This window comes from Anarrhichthys ocellatus, unplaced genomic scaffold, assembly GCF_004355925.1.
Source record: "Anarrhichthys ocellatus isolate YVR2014 unplaced genomic scaffold, GSC_Weel_1.0 scaffold15, whole genome shotgun sequence".
NCBI classification, from domain to species: Eukaryota; Metazoa; Chordata; class Actinopteri; order Perciformes; family Anarhichadidae; genus Anarrhichthys; species Anarrhichthys ocellatus.
In genome coordinates, this window is record NW_022280045.1 from 7,241,245 (window position 1) to 7,260,440 (window position 19,196).

At 41.4% G+C, this 19,196-nt stretch overlaps 2 protein-coding genes across 3 annotated transcripts; one reads left to right on the forward strand and one right to left on the reverse strand.

Annotated features, from left to right (window-relative positions):
• The first annotated feature begins 314 nt into the window (after positions 1–314).
• Positions 315–15,547, forward strand: ano8a (anoctamin 8a). 2 transcript variants are annotated; one of them, XM_031854868.1, is made up of 18 exons: positions 316–676; positions 3,828–3,938; positions 6,157–6,289; positions 7,313–7,451; positions 7,633–7,729; positions 7,909–8,025; positions 8,192–8,319; positions 8,677–8,838; positions 9,614–9,766; positions 10,136–10,262; positions 10,533–10,588; positions 10,692–10,766; positions 11,705–12,202; positions 12,508–12,648; positions 12,793–12,984; positions 13,092–13,223; positions 13,578–13,688; positions 14,224–15,547. In XM_031854868.1, the coding sequence occupies exons 1-18, from the start codon at positions 487–489 to the stop codon at positions 14,872–14,874; spliced, it is 3,213 nt and encodes a 1,070-aa protein (XP_031710728.1). In that variant the 5' UTR covers positions 316–486; the 3' UTR covers positions 14,875–15,547. The 2 variants fall into 2 exon arrangements, with proteins under 2 accessions (XP_031710729.1, XP_031710728.1); XM_031854869.1 differs by lacking the exon at positions 13,578–13,688 and having other exon boundaries at positions 315–676.
• On the reverse strand, positions 15,084–18,932 carry LOC116387610 (DET1- and DDB1-associated protein 1-like). The gene is made up of 5 exons (XM_031854870.1): positions 18,601–18,932; positions 18,233–18,313; positions 18,042–18,093; positions 17,738–17,799; positions 15,084–17,609 (listed from the first exon to the last, which is right to left on the reverse strand). The coding sequence occupies exons 1-5, from the start codon at positions 18,607–18,609 to the stop codon at positions 17,505–17,507; spliced, it is 309 nt and encodes a 102-aa protein (XP_031710730.1). The 5' UTR covers positions 18,610–18,932; the 3' UTR covers positions 15,084–17,504.
• Positions 18,933–19,196: the final 264 nt, after the last annotated feature.

Consider the following 19,196-nt stretch of genomic DNA (forward strand, 5'->3'; position numbering starts at 1 on the left):
TACTTCAATTCAAAGATTGAGACAGATACTTAGACGAGGAGATTGATACCCGTATCGCATGTATTACGCAAGACTTTCTTCCACACATACAGGCCCTGCAATGTCTGTGTGTTCATACAAGACATTTCCAACACTGTAGGTTGGGCCTACATATTGTTCGACAAACACAAAGGATGGTGCATATAAATAATAGCAAACAGTATAGTGAACCACATGCAGCTCTGCATAGCTAGGACACGTATGTCATTTTTTATAGACCTGTAGCCTGCGAGGTGTTTACCTCGACTCTGTCGTCACGACTAGCGCGCGTGTAGATGCCATGATCATGTTCCTCCTCCACCGCCTCCTCCTCCTCCTCCTCCTCTTCCTCTACCAGATACACTAGAGTTTCGCTTTGCATTTAACGGCCATGCAATAAAAACAAGAGTGCTCCGTGCAGTGCGGTTTTCCAGCCCCCTTCCCCACCCGGAGAATTTATGCATAACCATGCAAGCGGGGGCCACCGAAGCACCTGATACAGACGCTGCTGAAAACAGTAGCAACAGCGGAGCAGACGTCGACGACAGCGACGGGACAGGGGAAAGGATGGAGAGGACGGGACCACAGCCAAGCGAGCAGCAGGACAGGACCAGCAACCAGCAGCAGCACACGTCCTTATCACCATCCGGGGTGCTCGGTGAGTGTCAAAGAAAAACGGTGTTAAGATTGTAGGCTAAGTGTCCTGCGCGCGTGCAGTGGAGATCTGAGGAAGATTTGTGTTCATTTGCGAAAAAAAAAAAAAGATAGGTCTGAAAGACATTAGGCTGTGCATGGGCAATATGGTGCAGTCACTGATGCTTGATAGACTTCACCGAATGACCATTGGTGACTTAAGGGGTCAATTGTCTGTGATTGGGTTTTGATGTCGGTGCGTCTTTCCTTTTCCCGCTACATAGTGCGCATTACGTTTGAGACATCAGGCCCGGGAGGAGTCGGGCTTTCGTGGTCCACAGGTGCATGCAGGAGTCACATGCCGTGGAGGTGCACGTCCCGACGGGCTGTGCCACACTATACTTTGAAGAGAGTAACGATTGTGTTGCAGGCTCACGTATATCAGTGTCCGTTTTGTCTCTGGTGTTGCAGACACCTTGAGGATTTTTACAGGAGAAAATTGTTAGTGGTGAGTAAGCAAATGACTGGTGGTATGATTCATTCTGGAATTGCATTATGAGGATTATTAAGCAGCACTGAAGTTGTGTTATTTTGATAACCTTTATTAGGTTCATCTGGGATTTATGTTCGGAGCTTTGAGATTGGGCCATTTCCAGGGCCCCCTTAAATCTTGAGTTTTATGTCCATCCAGCATTTCTGGAAAGAGGAGAAACTCAGTCAGATGTCTGGCCATCTGGATGTGACCATATAACCTTTACATCCGAGCAATGTCACTGCAGTTATTGCCTTCATTTTAATTTTGATTTGAACTAATGTTAGCTTTTTGGAGAAAATCTCACATGTATATGGATCAGGACAGGTGATGGAGACTTACAAAATATGATATAAAGAACAATTACACTTTCATGCCCTCTTTTACATCTGTATCAACAAAATGAGTGGGATTATAGGCATTGTGATAGCTGAGCTCTTGAGTATGAATGATGATTTTGCTGATGATCACATCAGTGTTGCCTATAAGGCTACCACCGATCACACCTTCCCTCATCTGTAAAAAGCTGTTGATGGAGTTGTTGAAAACTCTTAGAGTTTGCACTCTCTCTGTGTTTATGCCATACACTCCAGTTTATTCCTACAATGCCATTGAGGTGAACTGGACAGTGTATCCACCTGCAGGTCTGAATGTCACGGTCTGCCTGACATGGCTGCACCCAATCCAGGCTGCCTGCCTGCTTTTCATCCATTGCATGCTAAGGCACCAGACCAGCCACCCCGAGCCAAAATCTGTGACTCTGAAACGGATCATGTAGTAAAAAAAAGATTATTCTAAAAAAGATGTTTAAATTTTTAATGGTAAACTTATTTTGAGGAGCCTCCTAACTTCTCACATGGTGTCGTGTGATGAACCCAGTGTGGTTCTGCCAACTGTGAGACATGAAGTGGGATGCACTATGTTAGGTGATATGACCTGTATCAAGATATACCATTTTTACCTTTATCTTGATAAAAGTAAGCCTGATTTTTGTATACAGTACATCCATGCATCACTTCCTTTTTCATGTTGGCTCACTGCTGATATTTTCCCCCTTTATTGCAGTATGACTAGTTAAAGACGGTGGGTTTTTGTTCAGTATAGACATCTATTGAAAATTGTGATATGAGCTAAATTAGGATGTTATAATGTTGATAATTTGATAAATGTAATTAAGTATCAATTTCAATTGAGTGATATTGAAAAAACAATGGGACATGCCTGTAAATATGCTGGGAGAGGTCTGACTTAAAAATAGCTTTGTATCATTAAATACGGAATGTCAATTAATAATACAAATTAAAACAAATTCCATGATGCAATTTAAATGGTAGATGATAAGCAATATACATTTAATGCCTAGCAATGTTAAAAAGCTTCAAAGATGGTGGCCTAGTCTATCGAGCTTACCACAACTGTTTACATCAAAGGGAGAGTGTAAAGAATAGACAGTATACTCTAGTTCTTCAGTCGACACTTACTCTGCTGCAGCTAGATGTTGAATCAATTCATCAAACATGGTCATTTTGCTCCGAATGGATACATTGCTGCTGCCTGGAGGAGATATTTGCTGTCACATATATCTACATGTTGTGTGACAGAGAGACAATCACTTTAAGGTATTCAGAAACATACAGCAAATGCAAGACAAAGAAAAATACAAACAATCAGTGTCGGTGACTTTACATGGATTGCATCATTACACACACACACACACGCACACACAATCAAATACAGTTGAATCAGCTGAATTGCTTAGTGATTTATACATCTCATTTAGATCTGTAAAAAAAATCTCCACATAAAATCGACTGCACACAGACACTTGATTGAATTGTTGTCTGACATGTATTATAGGTACAGTACATCAAGTGTTTGTTACCGTCACTGAGTTGGCATGCTGGTCTAAAAACATAATACTATAACAGAGAGATGACAGCAGCACCAATGGCTCTCGATAATGGGGAGGAGACATGCTGAAAGTAGGTGATGTGATAATGCAGTTAGACTGCATTATGTGAAATCCTGATCACGTACTGAGAGAGCGTCACTGGGCGACTCAGTGAACAATAAAGAGATCGGTCAGTCACTGAGTCTATTGTGCCTGCGTGAGACGGAGCGTGTGACTTTAGAGCAAAAACTTAACGTGTGAAAGACCAAGAAGCAGCAAAAACGATGACTTCAGAGCTCACACTGTATTGTGGGACAGGACTGCCTGGAAGGCCTGCCACTTTGCCGACATTTCATGGTTTTACAGACAGACTTGATAAGCCAGTTTGTTCATGGCTATTTGCACACCAGTTCACAGATCATCTATTTGTTTACAGTATTTGCTAAAGGTCACATGACTAGTGCAGCAAAATCAACCTTCACGCTGGCTGGACAGTTGTTTTGGACATTTCTGTCCTTTTTTGTTATACCTTGAAGTCTCCATGACAGAGCGAAATATTGGAAAATATGGCGAAGAAATAACGTCAGTGATGAGTGGCAGAGCGATTCCAATGACCTGTCATCTGTGTCCTTGATCACCCTGATGAAAAATATCACCATCTGTCTGTCCCACACACTGTAACCCTCTTTATCCTTTATTCTCTGTAATCATTTTTAACTTTATTAGCTCCTGTTGCCCCTCTTTTCCTTTTAGATAAACTGTTTGGGAAGCACCTTCTGCAGGCCAGACACTACATCATGTCTCGTAAGTCCTGGCTGAAGATGGTGCCCACCGAAAACTGTGATATCCTGATGACTTTCCCAGGTACGGTAAGCTTAGCCTGTCCTCCCTGTTTGTCCTGTGATGAATCTCTCACTGTAGAGAGAACAGTGCATCCTCATTAAATGTCTTTGGTGGTCAGCCAGCCACTCGGATGCATGGCTAGGACTTAAAATGATCCCTGAGGACAATTAGATCTCATCCATTTACTGTACCCATTTCTATAGAGCAGCTCTCTCTGCAGCATCTTATGAGGAAGCTGCTGTTGGTCTTCTTTGACTATCTTTGCAATTTGACTCAGAAAAACTTGACAATGCACAAAACACATCTTGTATATTATGTTGCATGCAAACACAAGACTTCAATGGGCTTTATCTGTCTAACTAAACAGAGGGGTCATTGTTTGTATAATTAATATCAGTAGAAATGTAAGTATTGCAAGTGTCAACATATATTCCAGCCTTCAAAATCAGATTTTCACCAGCATTCAAATTTAAAACCAAACCAAAATACCCAGCACAATGTGAGCGCAAACAACAACTCTTGTTTAGACGGTTGTTAAATGAACATGAAAAGGCATGTAAACAACCACATTTCTCGTCCTAGTGGCTATCATGTTTGTTTAGTGCTATTATAATTTCCTATTGAAACAGTTAAATTGCAGCCAAAATGGCATAGTATGTCATATCTGACATTTCGTTTACAGACACTCGCTCCAACTTTGGCACTTCAGCTTCAACTGAAATTTCAGTTGCTTTCATCTCTTACAATACGACTACAAACAGTTAGTGGTGGAAATTAGTCTGAAATTAAGATTGAGAACCAAGTTCTCTTTCAAGAATTATTTACAGAATTTGCAAATTGGCTCAGATCATACAGAGATCAACGGTCTCCACAGAATGAAAGCGCAGTCACATCTGGCTTTTATATCTTTGCTTAGGTGTCATCTGCTCAGAGACAGTTAGGAAAGGAAGTGAAAGGTTAAAGAAAATTGAGAGTTGAAGGGATGGTGAGAGTTAAGAAAAACAAGTCTATTTATGTATTTATCCTGTAGTTAGCAGACTCACAGACGAGCAAAAGGCCACTGTGAAAATGCTTTTAGGGTGCAGAGGGTGTACATAGAGACAGTTATCAAAAACAATTAAGATTTATTTCACAAGTTCAACTGCTTTCATACAAACTGACAATTCAAATGCCTACGTGCCTTAATTTACAATTCTTTCAGCTGAACAGAGACCACTAACTCTTTCAGTACTTCAGGTGAATCATTTTGGTGTGCTTCAACTTATACTTTAACTCTCTCACATTGAAACGTTTACCATTGAAGACTTGCTGTGTAAGCGGTTTACTGTCTGCGCAACGGCAATGTTCAATTTAAGTAAGCACACTTAAATGTAGTCTTTTCTGGTTGTCTATCACTGTAAAACAGTATACATGTGGCTTTAATGATACAGTATGTGTTTGTGATTATTATTAACCAGTTACAAAACTGAAACCGAACAACATACAAAGTACTGATAGCTCTTACAGTGAATAGCTCACTTATGCTACCATTCAGCCATTATAGGACCTATGTATGTAAATTACTCCACAACTAAAGTCTCTTATTTGCTGGATGGATGAAGACACTCAGTAATTTCCAATTTGATTTTCGTTGTTATCAATTAAAAAAATTGTCTCAGTGTAAAGATACAAAAAGGTAAACAAAATAGCAATATGCTGCATGCTGAAATCAGATTGCCATCAGTCTGGGTTGCAGTCCGTCCTCTCAACCTCTAGAAATATATGTGCGATATATGTAGACAGGGATTTGATTGGCGTGACCTTTTACTACCACCACTTTTACTGCTTCCACGGCCTTCTGTCAGGACGGTGAAGGACGGGTTTGTTTCAGCCTCTTTATGCTGCAGCAAACTCGTCATTTCCTCCCTTCTGCAAACATGCCTGCAAACCACCAAACCACCAAAGTGAAACAAGGAAAATGATGTTTCAGAATATTGTCACGACCCGGCTCAAAAGGCCTTAACATGAGGGAGACAAGACGAGTATAAAGTAATAAATAGACATTTATTTAAAGTACCACTAACTAAACCTAAACAATCAAAACAAAGCAGCAGCCAGGTCCTCCAAACAGGAGGTGGGGAGGAGAGAAGAACTGACAGGAAACAGACACAGACCCCTGGTGGAAGGGAGGGGTCGTCACAATATGTATTTTGATGCTCCCGTGTCAAACTTAAGACAAAACAACATTTTCTCCCTCCAGATTCAATGGATGACCACACGCTGCTGTGGCTCCTGAATCAGATTCGTGTTGGAATCCCACAAGTCAGCATTCAGGTTCGACAGCACAAACACACCCAGGCACACGCCTTCTTCATCACGACAACATTTGAGAAGTAAGACTCCGAAACTCACAAATCTGACTTTTTGTTTGAAATGTTTATGGCTAGTCCTTACTTATCCAAGCGGCTGATGAATTGGCAACATTTTACGTCATCATTTAACTGCATATACACGGGGATGCAGCAAAATTGCTGGAATGAGCGAAGTCAGACAGGTTGTAAACAAACCCCCTAGTTTTGCCATTTTATCCGTTCTACATATTGATGATTCAATTTATTACCCAAACTTAGTCTATGTTCTATGTCAGTAACGGTCAATAAATAAAAGCATGTATGTGCTTGTGTGCATGTACTGTATATCTGCATGTCTATGAACAAAGGCAATATAGAATCATTTTTATTGAATTTAGCAGTTAAGATAATCACTGTCAAATGTATATTTGCATCAGTGTCACAAGAGAAACAGACCTTTAACAACAGTTACAGACTTTTAAAGCCAATTTCTCACTCATGCGTGGCCGTTAATGCAAATAGAAACTATATAAAACGACAGAATAACAATGTCAGATGACACATGGTGTAACGTTATGTCACCATAACAGCAGCGGTGCAGAAATTACTCTTAACAGGGGGGCGATGAAGAAGCATTTAGAAGATTCATTTTATGTTACTACTACTAACAAGAGACAGGTTGTGTGTGTTTATAATCCTAATGTACCATGCTTTAGTGGGGACAAGAAGTAAACCGGACACAATTGTGCCGGGCGTAGCCATTCTTTAAATCAATGTATTTCTACGTAGAGAAGCCGCTCCAGCCCTACAAGAGTGCATCTCCCAAAATGTCCAAACTATTCCTTTAAGGACACCTTTGAAAAATTCTGAAATTAAGAGACCACGCTGAGAGATATAACCCGGTTACAGTTCTTTGTGTGTGTGTGTGTGTTAGAGTTTGTTGTGTGCATAGCCTCAATGCACTTAATCTATCAAACATCTGCAGTCCAGCCGCTACACAGTGTTAGTGCTCCATCAGGTCTAATCTGCTGCTCATTTACCACCCCCCCCCCCCCTCACCCTCAGTTTACTGCGAGGAGCAGAGCAGATGGGCATGCACAAGGCTGTCAAACCACAGTTTGGTGGCGGGATGCGACGCTTTTCCTGTGAGGAAGACAACATCTACGAGAACATAGAGAGCGAGCTCTGCTTTTTTACCTCACAGGTTAGAAGTCAAAACTGTGAGCTGTATTTTCAAGTTCGTTGTTAAAGATGTAAAATTGTTACTTTGGGTGTGTTATTCAAGATTATTTTTGTTTGTCTTTTGCTGTTTTATTTCAGGAATTGAATTGCTCTAAATATTATGACTTATCCTTTCTATCTCCCCATAACGGTTTTGTTTTCAGGAGCGTCAGGGCATTATAAAGTATTGGCTGGACAATCTGCGCGCCAAACAGGGGGAGGTGCTCCACAACATTCACTTCCTGGAGGGAAAGCCAATCAGTATGCTGTCATTTGTTATGATTCAACTTTTTTTTGATGCTGTCCTTTTTCTCTCTTCCTTACCTGGATAGCATCAGTACCTTGTGCTGCGGATTTTATATGGAAAGTTACATATGAGTTTTGTCAAACAAATGTCACCTTAGATACCGTGTGAAGGTTTCACGATGTGTCCTCTTTAGTTCCAGAGCTGGAGGCTCGTGGGGTGATCCATCAAATGTTTCCTCTCCATGAACAGAGGATCCTCAACCAGCTGATGACATCTTGGGTTCAGGCTGTGTGTGAAAGGCAGCCACTGGGTGGGAAATATACACTTTTTATTTTGAAGAAAATTTGTCAGGACAGTAACAACAGCCCTGCCTGTTAATATTAAGTCACATTCATTAATACTGTAAAAGCTTGTTATCAATTATTTAAGACAAAATGATTCCTCTTCTCAAAGTGTCAATCTCATGTGCTTTGCAGATGATATCTGTGACTACTTTGGAGTGAAGATCGGCATGTATTTTGCCTGGCTGGGCTTCTACACTAACTCAATGCTTTACCCTGCTGTCATCGGCTTTCTGCTCTGGATACTCGCAGAGGCTGATCAGGTACTTGAAGCCTCTTCTATGTTAAGATCTGTCTTTTCAAGCACTCCGAATATTTCTGAAAATCACCCTTTAACTATCACGATATATGTGTACTGATGCTGTTTTGTAATCCTGTTATTTTAATTTTAATCCAGGCATGTCAGGATCTTACTGAGCTTTTCTATGCTGCTGTCCATCGTCATACATTTTGTTTTATTTCCTTTGCATGCTTTGTAAAGATAAGAGAGGTTTAAAACACAAAAGCCTACACACAGAACAATGTAATGGCACTAGCTTTGGCAGCTGAAAACTGAACGGCATAATCATACTCTCAAAGGTTACATAAGTGTCTTTTGATTCTCTCATGCTCGCTCACAGACGAGTCAGGATATCTGCTGTGTGGTTTTTGCCCTCTTCAATGTTGTGTGGGCGACGTTGTTTCTGGAGCGCTGGAAGAGGCGGGAGGCGGAGCTGGCCTACAGGTGGGGCACCCTGGACACCCCCACCGAGTCCTTGGAGGAGCCCAGGCCCCAGTTCAGGGTGAGGATTGTTACTGAGGTTTGAGCAGGTTGCTGCTGCTGTTTTGTTGTGTTGTATGTGTGAGTCATTTATCAGCGAGCACTTACGCAACACTGCAGTGATGGAATAGCACACAATACCACGAAAATGTGACCGCTATGGTTACAAGAAGAGTGTGTTCTCATACGTGCTCTCGGAGAAGAGGAGGGCAGGCGGCCTCTCTACAACTCCCACCTCTTGTTGTGTGGAATGAGTGGAGAATTTGGGGGAGGGGTTGCAGGTGACCTGTTCGAAAAGGATTGTGGAGATTAGGTAAAATAGGCCCGGTAGAGCATGAGACTCTTAAACTCAGGGTCGTAGGTTCGAGCCCCACGTTGGGTGAATATGCTTTTAGGGATGCACTTCTGGCAATAGCGACATCCTTATTCAGATTAATATGATATAAAATCAAGAATAAAGGATGTAGAATGTGTTACACCACAATCGGATGTATCGAAACATTATCTTCATATATTCTGAATTAATGGCAGCTCTTACTAAAAGTTATAAAAACAGAACAACTTTGATCGAGGTAACACGCACCGGAAAATCTCAACATATAAAGTGGTGTTTCATTTGCAATGTCTGATGTTTTCCACAATAATCTGGCATGCAAACGCAAAAACAGAATTAATGCGACCCGGCAGGCAAGCAGTTAGTATGGAGGACATTTTGCACAAACGTTTCCAATTTATTTTCCAGTGAAGATGATTGCAATCATGCTTTCTTGTTTTCTCTTCCTCTGCTGTCTCTGCAGGGCGTGAAGCGCTGCAGTCCCATAACGGGCTGTGAGGAGTTCTACTACCCGCCCTGGAAGAGAGCTCTGTTCAGATGGCTGGTCAGCCTGCCCATCTGCCTCCTCTGTCTCTGCTTCGTCTTCCTCGCTATGCTCCTCTGCCTGGAACTGCAGGTTTAAACCGATAACACAGCAACCGAGTTCAATGACAAGAAATGGAGTTGATACAGTCTGGGTCTGATAAATGGGGATGATATTGTATCAATGTATTTGCTTGTGAGGAGGTCCAACCCACCCTTACTGGAAATGTCAGCCATAACACAACAGTTAAATAACAGAAAGACATAACAAGTAGAATTACAGTGCATTAACTTAAGATCCATATCAGTCTGGAAATGTGTGAATCATATCATTTTTACAAACAGGTTAAACAAAGCAAGCCTCTTGCCAGTTCATATTCATTTAATAGCCTTTTAAAAATAGCTATGGGAATAGATATGAATGAGTGGGACTGATTAAATATTTATAATACTTATAATGCAGGAGGTGGTGATGGAGATTCAGGAGCTGCCTGGTATCACAAGATTCCTTCCTAAGATACTCCTGGCCATCACTGTGACCATATGTGATGAAGTGTATAAGAAGATTGCCTACTGGCTTAATGACATGGGTAAGAGACACAACATGAACTCTCTGGGCACAACACTGAACATAGTATCTCTGTGATGTATTGTAGAATAATTACTTTTAAGAAATTAAATTAAAATGAGACATGTTTATCCATGACTGTATTATAGGGTAGGCATGTATGAGTATATTTTATAAGAACTGATGTAGGAAGCTTTTGGCTATGAGGTTCCTGTCTTTAAGACTCTCTATAAGAGGTCTATGAACAGCCTTTCTATATTGACTAATGCTCCTCTTTTATTTCTCAATCCAGAGAACTACAGACTTCAGAGTGCCTATGAGAATAATCTCATCATCAAGATGGTTTTTGTAAGTAATGCATCCTCCTCTTCTGTTTGTGGCAGAATAGAGAGGATTCATCTTGGCTGAGTGGGCGTTTGACTTTGTGTAATGTCTTCTGGTTGTGTTACAGTTTGAATTCATCAATTCTTACCTTAGCCTTTTCTACATCGGATTCTACCTCAAGGACATGGAGCGGCTTAAGGAGGTAACAACGACTGTTGGGAGTATCACAAAATGCTGGTCTTACACTGACTATTTTTAAAATAATGTTTAAAGTGGCCATTGGCTGTCTGATAAGCCCCCTTAGTTACAGTTGCTATGTCTGCCTCTCAAGCCTTTCAACAGCACATGGCTCATGTGCTGTTTACAATGATGATGGTGCCAATTTACGACTTGAAATTCTTAGTCACTCTGAAACAATGGGTCCTTGATATCTGAGGCAGACAAAAGCCGACTTCTCAATTTTGGTTTGAATGAAACAAAATTGTTAGCTGTCTCCGGCCGACTTTTGATATTACCATCTGACTCGTTTCAAAACGAGGAATCTTGTAAAAGTGCTCTTAAAAACACACTTGATGGCTACAGACATGATACTGTGCTCAAAGACTGAGGCTGATGCTGCAACTCCAGGACAAAAAGTCAGTATCCTCACCAGTCAATGATCCATGAAGAACGCATGCAAATGAAGAAAATGCATTGATCATCAGGACAGTGTAGAGCTCGTGGGTTCTGGCATATGACAAGGAAAAATGTATAGATCATACTCCTATTTACTCCCTATCGTCATAACCCTGCTTGACTGGTTAGTTTATCTAATTGTTGTGTAGCCTACTCATAATTTCAAACAGTATTTTACTTTAAATGTTCCAAGATTTAAAGGCTTTTTGTAAGGTTGGCTGGAGTCGTCCACAAAAGAGCAGAATAGAGTTGTCGAATGCTGATAGCATCCAGGAACAGCTGCACAGTGGTGAAATGCTGCACTGTACATGCTGCTAATAACATAACCTGTAACATAAAGCTGATGTAGTTACATTGGCTAATGATACCCTTGCTCAGTTACTGCAGTAGGTACAGTAAGCTAGTTAACCAGCTAAGAATTACAGCTTAAAATCATCTTAACAGATGTTTTCCTACTCCACACAGATGCTAGCCACTCTGCTGATCTTCCGCCAGTTCCTACAGAATATCAAAGAGGTCCTCCAGCCTTATCTCTACGAGCAAAACAAGCTGGGCGTCTTCACGCCCAAGGTGCTGTGGGAGCTACTCCAAACCATCACACTCAAGTACGGCCGCCTGGCTCTCGGAAAAGCTCAAGCCTCAATGACAGCCTATTCCTTCCTGGGTCCCAGAGGGATCCCTGTCAGTCACACTGCTAACGGTAACCCAGAGCCAAAGAGAAGAGGAGATCTGAAAGCCGGATTCAGGCTGACGGAAGAAGAGTGGGACATGAATGACAGCAATCTAAAGCAGCGCAAAGTCAGCTTCACCGAGAAGGTCGACTACCAGGATGTCACGACAGAAATGCAGACAGTGGATCGCAGCTTCCTAGAGGACAGTCCCACAATGGTGGAGGAAGGGATGGATCCGTCCAGTATTTTTGACAGTTGTGATGAGGACAGTGATTGTGAATCGCTGGCTCAAGTATGTGGTTTGTTTGTTTTAAATGATTTACTATATTTTGTTCGCTATGTTCCTTTGGCTTTGACTTTTCAGAAATATGTCATTATGTTCAGACAATACCAATTCTTACAGTTCAATTTATCTCATGTAGTTTTACAAATGAAGTTATATCATGTCTGTAGAGACTGATGTCATTCATTCAGGAAGTACACCGAGAGATCAGAATGAAACTATCCAATTTAAAAGCTGCAGAATTTAAGATGTCTTAGGAGTCACTAGAGAAAGTATCGTAGACCAAGGAGTATGTCTCTGTGTCCTCTCCAAAGGAATCGGACTCTCTCTGTCAAAGAAGAAGGAACGTTGGTGAAGGGAAAGAGCATAAGAAGTCATGGATTGATCCACCAGAAGAACCCAAAACCGTCACTCTGACCCAGGCTGAGATTGAGAGCTGTATGCAGACATATGAGGTGGGACTCTTGCTATGAGGCAAAGAAATGCAAATTTTACTTTTTACAAACTATCTTGTATCATATAACATCATCTATATCTGATGTCACCACAGTGTACCCTTTAAAATACCAATATGTTTTCATGATATTTGACCCCAACAGGACACGCTTCAGGACTACCAGGAAATGTTTATCCAGTTTGGGTATGTGGTGCTCTTCTCCTCTGCGTTTCCGCTGGCGGCCATGTGTGCTCTTATCAACAACATCATTGAGATCCGCAGCGACGCCCTGAAGCTCTGTACCGGCCTGCAAAGACCCTTTGGACAGAGGGTGGAGAACATCGGACAATGGCAGGTCAGTGTGTTTTTGTTTTGTCAGAGAAGCCCTCCAGGCTGCATTGTACATAACGGGGGCATCTGATAGCCTGTGAATTTCTCTCTCTCTCTTTCTCTCAACAACAGACTGCAATGGAGGCCATGGGCTTGATAGCAATTATAGTTAACTGTTACCTGATTGGTCAGTGTGGGCAGCTACAGCGCCTGTTCCCCTGGTTGAGTCCTGAGATGACCATCATCTCCATCGTCTTACTGGAGGTATGCACTGCACTGTGTACAGTAAAGGCAGGTTTGTTTTAGAGTTTTGAAAGACTAGTTTTATTCCCCAAAATGACACTTTTTAAAATATTCCAAAAGGAATGCAAATGTGCATGGCCTGCTTTTTTTTTTGTGACTTTGTAAAACTTTCAAAATGTTTTTTTTTGATCCAGGTTTATTAATGAACACAAAACCTCACACGGGTTTTTGGTATGTGTATGACGTGTTGTTTGGTCTGTACAAAAATATATATATATATATATATATTTATACAAGAATAAGAAATATAATGTGTTTGTGCCTTGAGGTAACTGTGTGTTGAGCCTGTCCCTTTGTGGTCTCGGTGGTTTACAGCACTTTGCAATCCTCCTAAAGTACATCATCCATGTTGCCATCCCTGATATCCCTGGCTGGGTAGCAGAAGAGATGGCCAAGCTAGAGTACCGACGAAGGGAAGCTTTCAAGGTATCGTTGTATCATAGCTTGAAAGACCTTCGGGCAACTTAAGGCTTGCTGCTGGCTGCACCCATTTTATAACGTATTTCTGTTTACGTACCCCTTTGTGTCCCTGGGTCTCTTGGTGTGCATTGTCCAAAAATCTACACTAGTGCAGCTTTTTCTGACTGTCCATAAGAAAATGTGTGTGCTTGCCGATGTTTGTCTGTACAGTGTTGTATCACATCAGTGGCACTCGATGGTGTCTTAGATCAGTCTCGTCAGGATAGAAAAGCACATTTAGTGTAAGCAGCTTGTTGTGTTAGCTTACTGCTGGATAAGATGGCAACTTCTTCATCAGTGACTATGCAAAATGAGAGTTAACACAGATCTGAAGAAAGCTGTAATTGCTAGCAATGCTACCTCACATGAATTAATACTAACTTATATTCCTTATGCAGTCTTCTCCTCTCTTTCCTTGTGTAGTTCACTGTCTTTGTTCCTGTGACTCTTTCTCTATCTCCCCTCTTCCGTGTCTCCATTTTTAAAATGCCTCCCTATTTAGAAGCATGAGCAACAGGCCCAGCAGCACTTCCAACAGCAGCTCAGACGCAGGCGTGAAGAGGAGGAGCTTCAGCGTCAGGCTGAGCTGCAGGCCGAGGCCCGCCAGGAGAGCGAGCACAGGGCGGACGCACAGCACCAGCACCACCACGACAAAGCACCGGGGGGCAAGGCAGGGGACAAGCCTAAGAGACCCAGCTCTCTGCTGGGAAACAACAATGTCATGAAGCTGAAGCAGATCATGCCTCTCCAGGGGAAGTTTTCCTCCAGCAGCTTGCGCTCACCTGCCCAGTCCCCAACAGGAGGTGAGGCAAAGCTGCCAGGATTTCTGAAGTTCCTGAAGTCACCTGAGGGGAAAAAAGAGCCGGCAGCAGCAGCTGGAGGGCCCGCCTCAACGGTGACCTCTTCTGTTCCCCCTAGTGGCCAGGAGAGGTCACAGTCCCCCAACAGGACATTCAGTCCTGGGAAGCTGTTCAGTTTCAGCAAATCAGAGGGGACAGTGGTGTGTGTGAACGGGACACAACCAGCGCCACAGCCCGCCAGCACTCAGCCCAACAGGGGAGACGTAAACACAACCCTGGAGGAGTTGCCCTCAAACGAGTCAGATAAAGGAGAATCAAGACAATTGACTGATTTAGAGAACTCAAAGAGTTAATACATGTCCAACCATACCGATGTAATATTATTATGAGGGGAGCAATGTACAAATGTTTAAGAAAACCTTCAGACACACCTGTACCGTAGGAGAACACATTAGTCACAAGGACCAAACGTAAGGTCAGCGTTAGACTTTCATTCTTGATGCAACTTATTTCACACAAAGTATTATACGGTCTCTGTCAACGCTTGATTATCTAGCTTCCATGTAAAATATGTTCAGTGGGTGTAACTCCTTGAATGGGGCTTGAGTGACATTTACTTAAGGTTAAAATACTGCATGAGTGCCTGGTTTTCAATAGCACCAGATTGTTGATGTGAGGGATCTTTTTTTTTTTTTCCAAAAACCAGGACTTGATCACCAATGAGCCCTCTTATCAAAGGACATGAACAGCAGCTCCCCGTTCCAGGTTTGTTTCTCATTCTTATGCCTGTATTGAATGCATGTTGCGTCGTGTGCATGCATGACATGTCCATCATGTCTTTTCAGTTGTGAAGCACTTTTGAAGCCATCATATTCTTCCGCAATAGGTCAAATTATATTCACTGTGACCATAAAAAATACTCTATTTTTCTTAACTTTCATTTTCTATGAATTATTTTACTACATAAATTAGTGAATGTACTTCTATGATGCAAATAAATCCCACTTGAATAAACATCTATCAAGAGATAAGCATTGGCTAATTCTGTTTACAGTAAACATTACTGGATGGGAGATGTTTGCTGGGTTGATATGGTTCCTGGAAAGAGGACATGTAAACTAGATTTTTAAGGAAAATAACACTGTCAACAGAACATTTACACTCTTATCTAGATATGCACCTATTTGCCAGAAGATCATTTTCAATTAAATTTGTACAGCATTTCCTCAAAACCCTCCAATACACGCTAGGTTATTTTCTTCACTTCCACACAAAAAATGTTGCCATTAACTTTGAGTAATAGTCTTTACTGTATATGTCCTACTGTAATCTTTATAAGAACGAGATCTGAAATTGACAATACATTTATACATAAACTCAAAAGCAAAGCATCCAACAATAAACACATTCCAAGCTTAATTAGGTGATAGAATACAAACCGTTTGAGAAGAGTAGAGTTCGCACTCTTCTAGAGAACCAGGACAATAAAACTGCATGTTTCTGGTTTAAACTCATACTTGAGAAACGTATTGTATTCTAACTACGTAAGCAGCCAACCTGCACATATACTCTGTAAATCTTCTAACAGCAAAATGTATCTAAAGTAAAAATGTGCATTAATAGACTCAACTGTCAGTCGTGACAAACATTGCTGAAAATTTGCAGCAGATTTGTCTTTATAGATGCGCAAAAAGTGAGGTTTCTAAAAGTGCAAAGAAAATTAAGCAAAATTGACTGAACTCTGGCTTGTATCCCTCCAATGTCAAGAACAAATTGTCTAAGCAAAGTGAAATAACAGTATGGTTAACCTGGTGAAGACAAAAATCAGAGCGAGTCGTCTTGTTACCTGATAAAAGGGTCGGAACAATCACAATATACATACTGTACAAATATACAAGACTTTACGATGAGCTTCACCGACTGTGTGAACCGCAAACAGACTTTATTTAGTCCTGCTGTCCAAAGCTTGTAAAGCCACACACATTTCCCCATTGACAGCAGTCCTACCCAGCAATACGGCTACATTTTAAATTTACACATACCTGCAGTCCTCAGCTCTTCCATAAAATATTGTGCAAACGTTGTAATTACAAAGATACACACACTGCTTATAAAGTGGTGATCTCAAACTACTGAGCATCAAACTTAGAACATGGCTACACAATCTGTAGGTCTTCCTGTACAAAAACAGTTTGCATCCTCCGGTATGACTCTATTGGCTTGAATGTGTCTCAATAGACACGCTAACATCCATTCAGCTCACTTGTGGTTCACTTCTTCAACTGAAACAACGACATGAACCAAGGGGGTTACTCTAAGACGTAGTTATAATACACTTACTTCCATTCAAGGCAATAAATCAATATTCATCAGGAGAAAACAAGAACATTTCTTTCGGCACCCGTCCATAACAAACCCTGAATGGATGATTAAATCTAACGAACGATGCCAGTAATCATAAAGGATGAGCCAAAATAACATTTTATAGACCACCGTAGTTACGTAGTTCAAAACTAAAAGATTATACTGGAGTAGGAGCAACAACAGAGGGCATGCCACTTAACCAATAGACTTAAATTAATATGTGCATATCTCAGAGAAGCTATGAATAACTACAGCTGTAAACCCTCCCCAAAGGACCTACACGTTTAAAAGAAACAGTGTGAGCTTAAGTGAAGGAAAATCAGAGAGAATGAGGAATCAGGAGGTAGGTGTTATTTTCAAACCACAAAAGACTGAAATTTGAGGCAGAGGTGCCTTGGAACAAAAGAAAATAAATTGTGGAAAAAAGGTTTTGGTTGAAGAGGAATTCTGAAGTAAAACATGAATACCAATGTTTTATGACATTAATATCATGCCGGCTATGGTCTGAAATGGATCAATCCCTGTGTGCGTCAGTGTCAAGGCCTGGGTTTGCAAACATATGTTCAGCATCTGTGTAATAGGTCAGTCTCTGCTGGGTGCGCGTCAACAGCACAGCAATTCACGAATCCTCATTCTGCTCCCGACTGTCTGTTCTGGCAATTTTCCGTGGAGGCGCCGTGTTCTCCACCTCTCCTTCTTCCTGCTCTCGTTTCTTTGCTGTATTCTGATAAAGTAAGAAGAAGAAAAAACTTTTAACAAACCACGACCACTAAACACAGGATATTTTATGGTCATACAAAATGAGCACCAACTTTCTCCTAAATGACATTAACTATCTTTAAAAATGTGTACCTTTTTATCCCACTGTTGATGAAGATATCGCAATAGGATGTTTGTCTTCTCTGTGACAATGACTGAGGAGATAAAACACAAACACCGATTACATCAAGAGAGACAAGAGTGTAGTTGAAATCAGCTGTTCCCTTAGAGAATAATAACCTAAACAAGTTGAGTAATGACTCCACTGTCGACCTGGAACTGAAGGTGATTTCCCCTAATGGAAGACAGAAACTGATGCAACTACTGATATAACTAATATATTATATTTCATCAATGTAGACTGTGGGCTCTGTAAGCATATGTTTAATGCACTTACTCTGCTCTGATGGATATTCCCGTGTTGGAAGATACACAGATGGTCGACGGTTCTAAAACAACAGTTCAATGCTGGTTAGATTGATCTCAGACAAAGTATTACCACGTGACAAGATATTTATGAATTCACAAGACACTGACAACATGATTTTATCTCAGCATTTTTTGGGGGGGGAAAAAAAGTTGACTCACTGACGCTTTACATAGAGAGTCTGCGTGGAACCTGCTGAAGTTATTTTTGTTGTAGACAGGTAGTCCTTTCAGGAAATCTGACTGTGAGCAGAACATCACAAGAAAATGTGAACAGACCACTTCCGGGTAGTGAGACCAACTAACGTTACCGAAGCTATAGCTAGGTAGTAGAGAACCGTTTACTCCTTAACGTTAGCTGGTACATGTAACTAGATAATGTTGACAGCGAGTAAGGTAACATACAGCCTGCTTTCAACAACGCAATGTTAACGCAACATGTCTATCGAAGCCGAAAGGAACCAGCTATTTAACATCTATACATACATAATTAGAACTAAGAAAAGAACAAGCTGTAAACCAAACGTTACCTTCTCCATTTCTGTCGTGTTCACGCTCTTTGCTTGTTAGTTAGCTGGAGTGAAAACGAGCAGACGTTACTTAGCTAACCTAGGTAGCTACTAAGCCTTGTTGTCTTTGTCGTAGCTAAGATACCTGTATGTTTACCCGTCTGACAGCTTCTATAAAACCTCAACTATGTATGACTTCGATATGACCGCATCACGCCACTTCAATCAGCTGGTAACTTCCACTCTTTTAACGGTAATTACACACAAACTGAAATTGAACGTCATCTGGAAGCTAACTTGCTACTAGTTCACAACTCCATCTTTGTTGTTTAGTCTGCTCGTGGGCGGTTACTTTAGATTCAACGCACCTCATTGGTTGAACAGTGGTGGATGCGTGAAGTGACAGAAGAAGCAATGCGCTGATAGGCTAGAAAGAGATTATGTAACAGACCAATCCCCCAGTACAAGCTGGTAATGGCCTGAAGCTCTGAAGAGAACAACACAAGTACTTTCTACAGCATGCCCTCCATGTTCATTATGTATTTATCTCTCTACATGCTGTTGCTTCTCGCAGTTTTGAGTTGAGCAGATGGACGTGCGTCGGTAAAAATACTGAT

What these genes read in the sequence shown, in the direction of transcription:
- LOC116387610 (XM_031854870.1), bottom strand. An exon ending in GGAATATCCATCAGAGCAGA is followed by an intron (nt 17,800 to 18,041) that starts GTAAGTGCATTA and finishes TTATCTCCTCAG; the next exon opens with TCATTGTCACAGAGAAGACA. An exon ending in ATCAACAGTGGGATAAAAAG is followed by an intron (nt 17,610 to 17,737) that starts GTACACATTTTT and finishes TTACTTTATCAG; the next exon opens with AATACAGCAAAGAAACGAGA.
- ano8a (XM_031854868.1), top strand. Translation starts at nt 487, where the DNA reads ATGCAAGCGGGGGCCACCGAAGCACCTGATACAGACGCTGCTGAAAAC. An exon ending in ATCACGACAACATTTGAGAA is followed by an intron (nt 6,290 to 7,312) that starts GTAAGACTCCGA and finishes CCTCACCCTCAG; the next exon opens with TTTACTGCGAGGAGCAGAGC. An exon ending in GCTGTATGCAGACATATGAG is followed by an intron (nt 12,649 to 12,792) that starts GTGGGACTCTTG and finishes TGACCCCAACAG; the next exon opens with GACACGCTTCAGGACTACCA.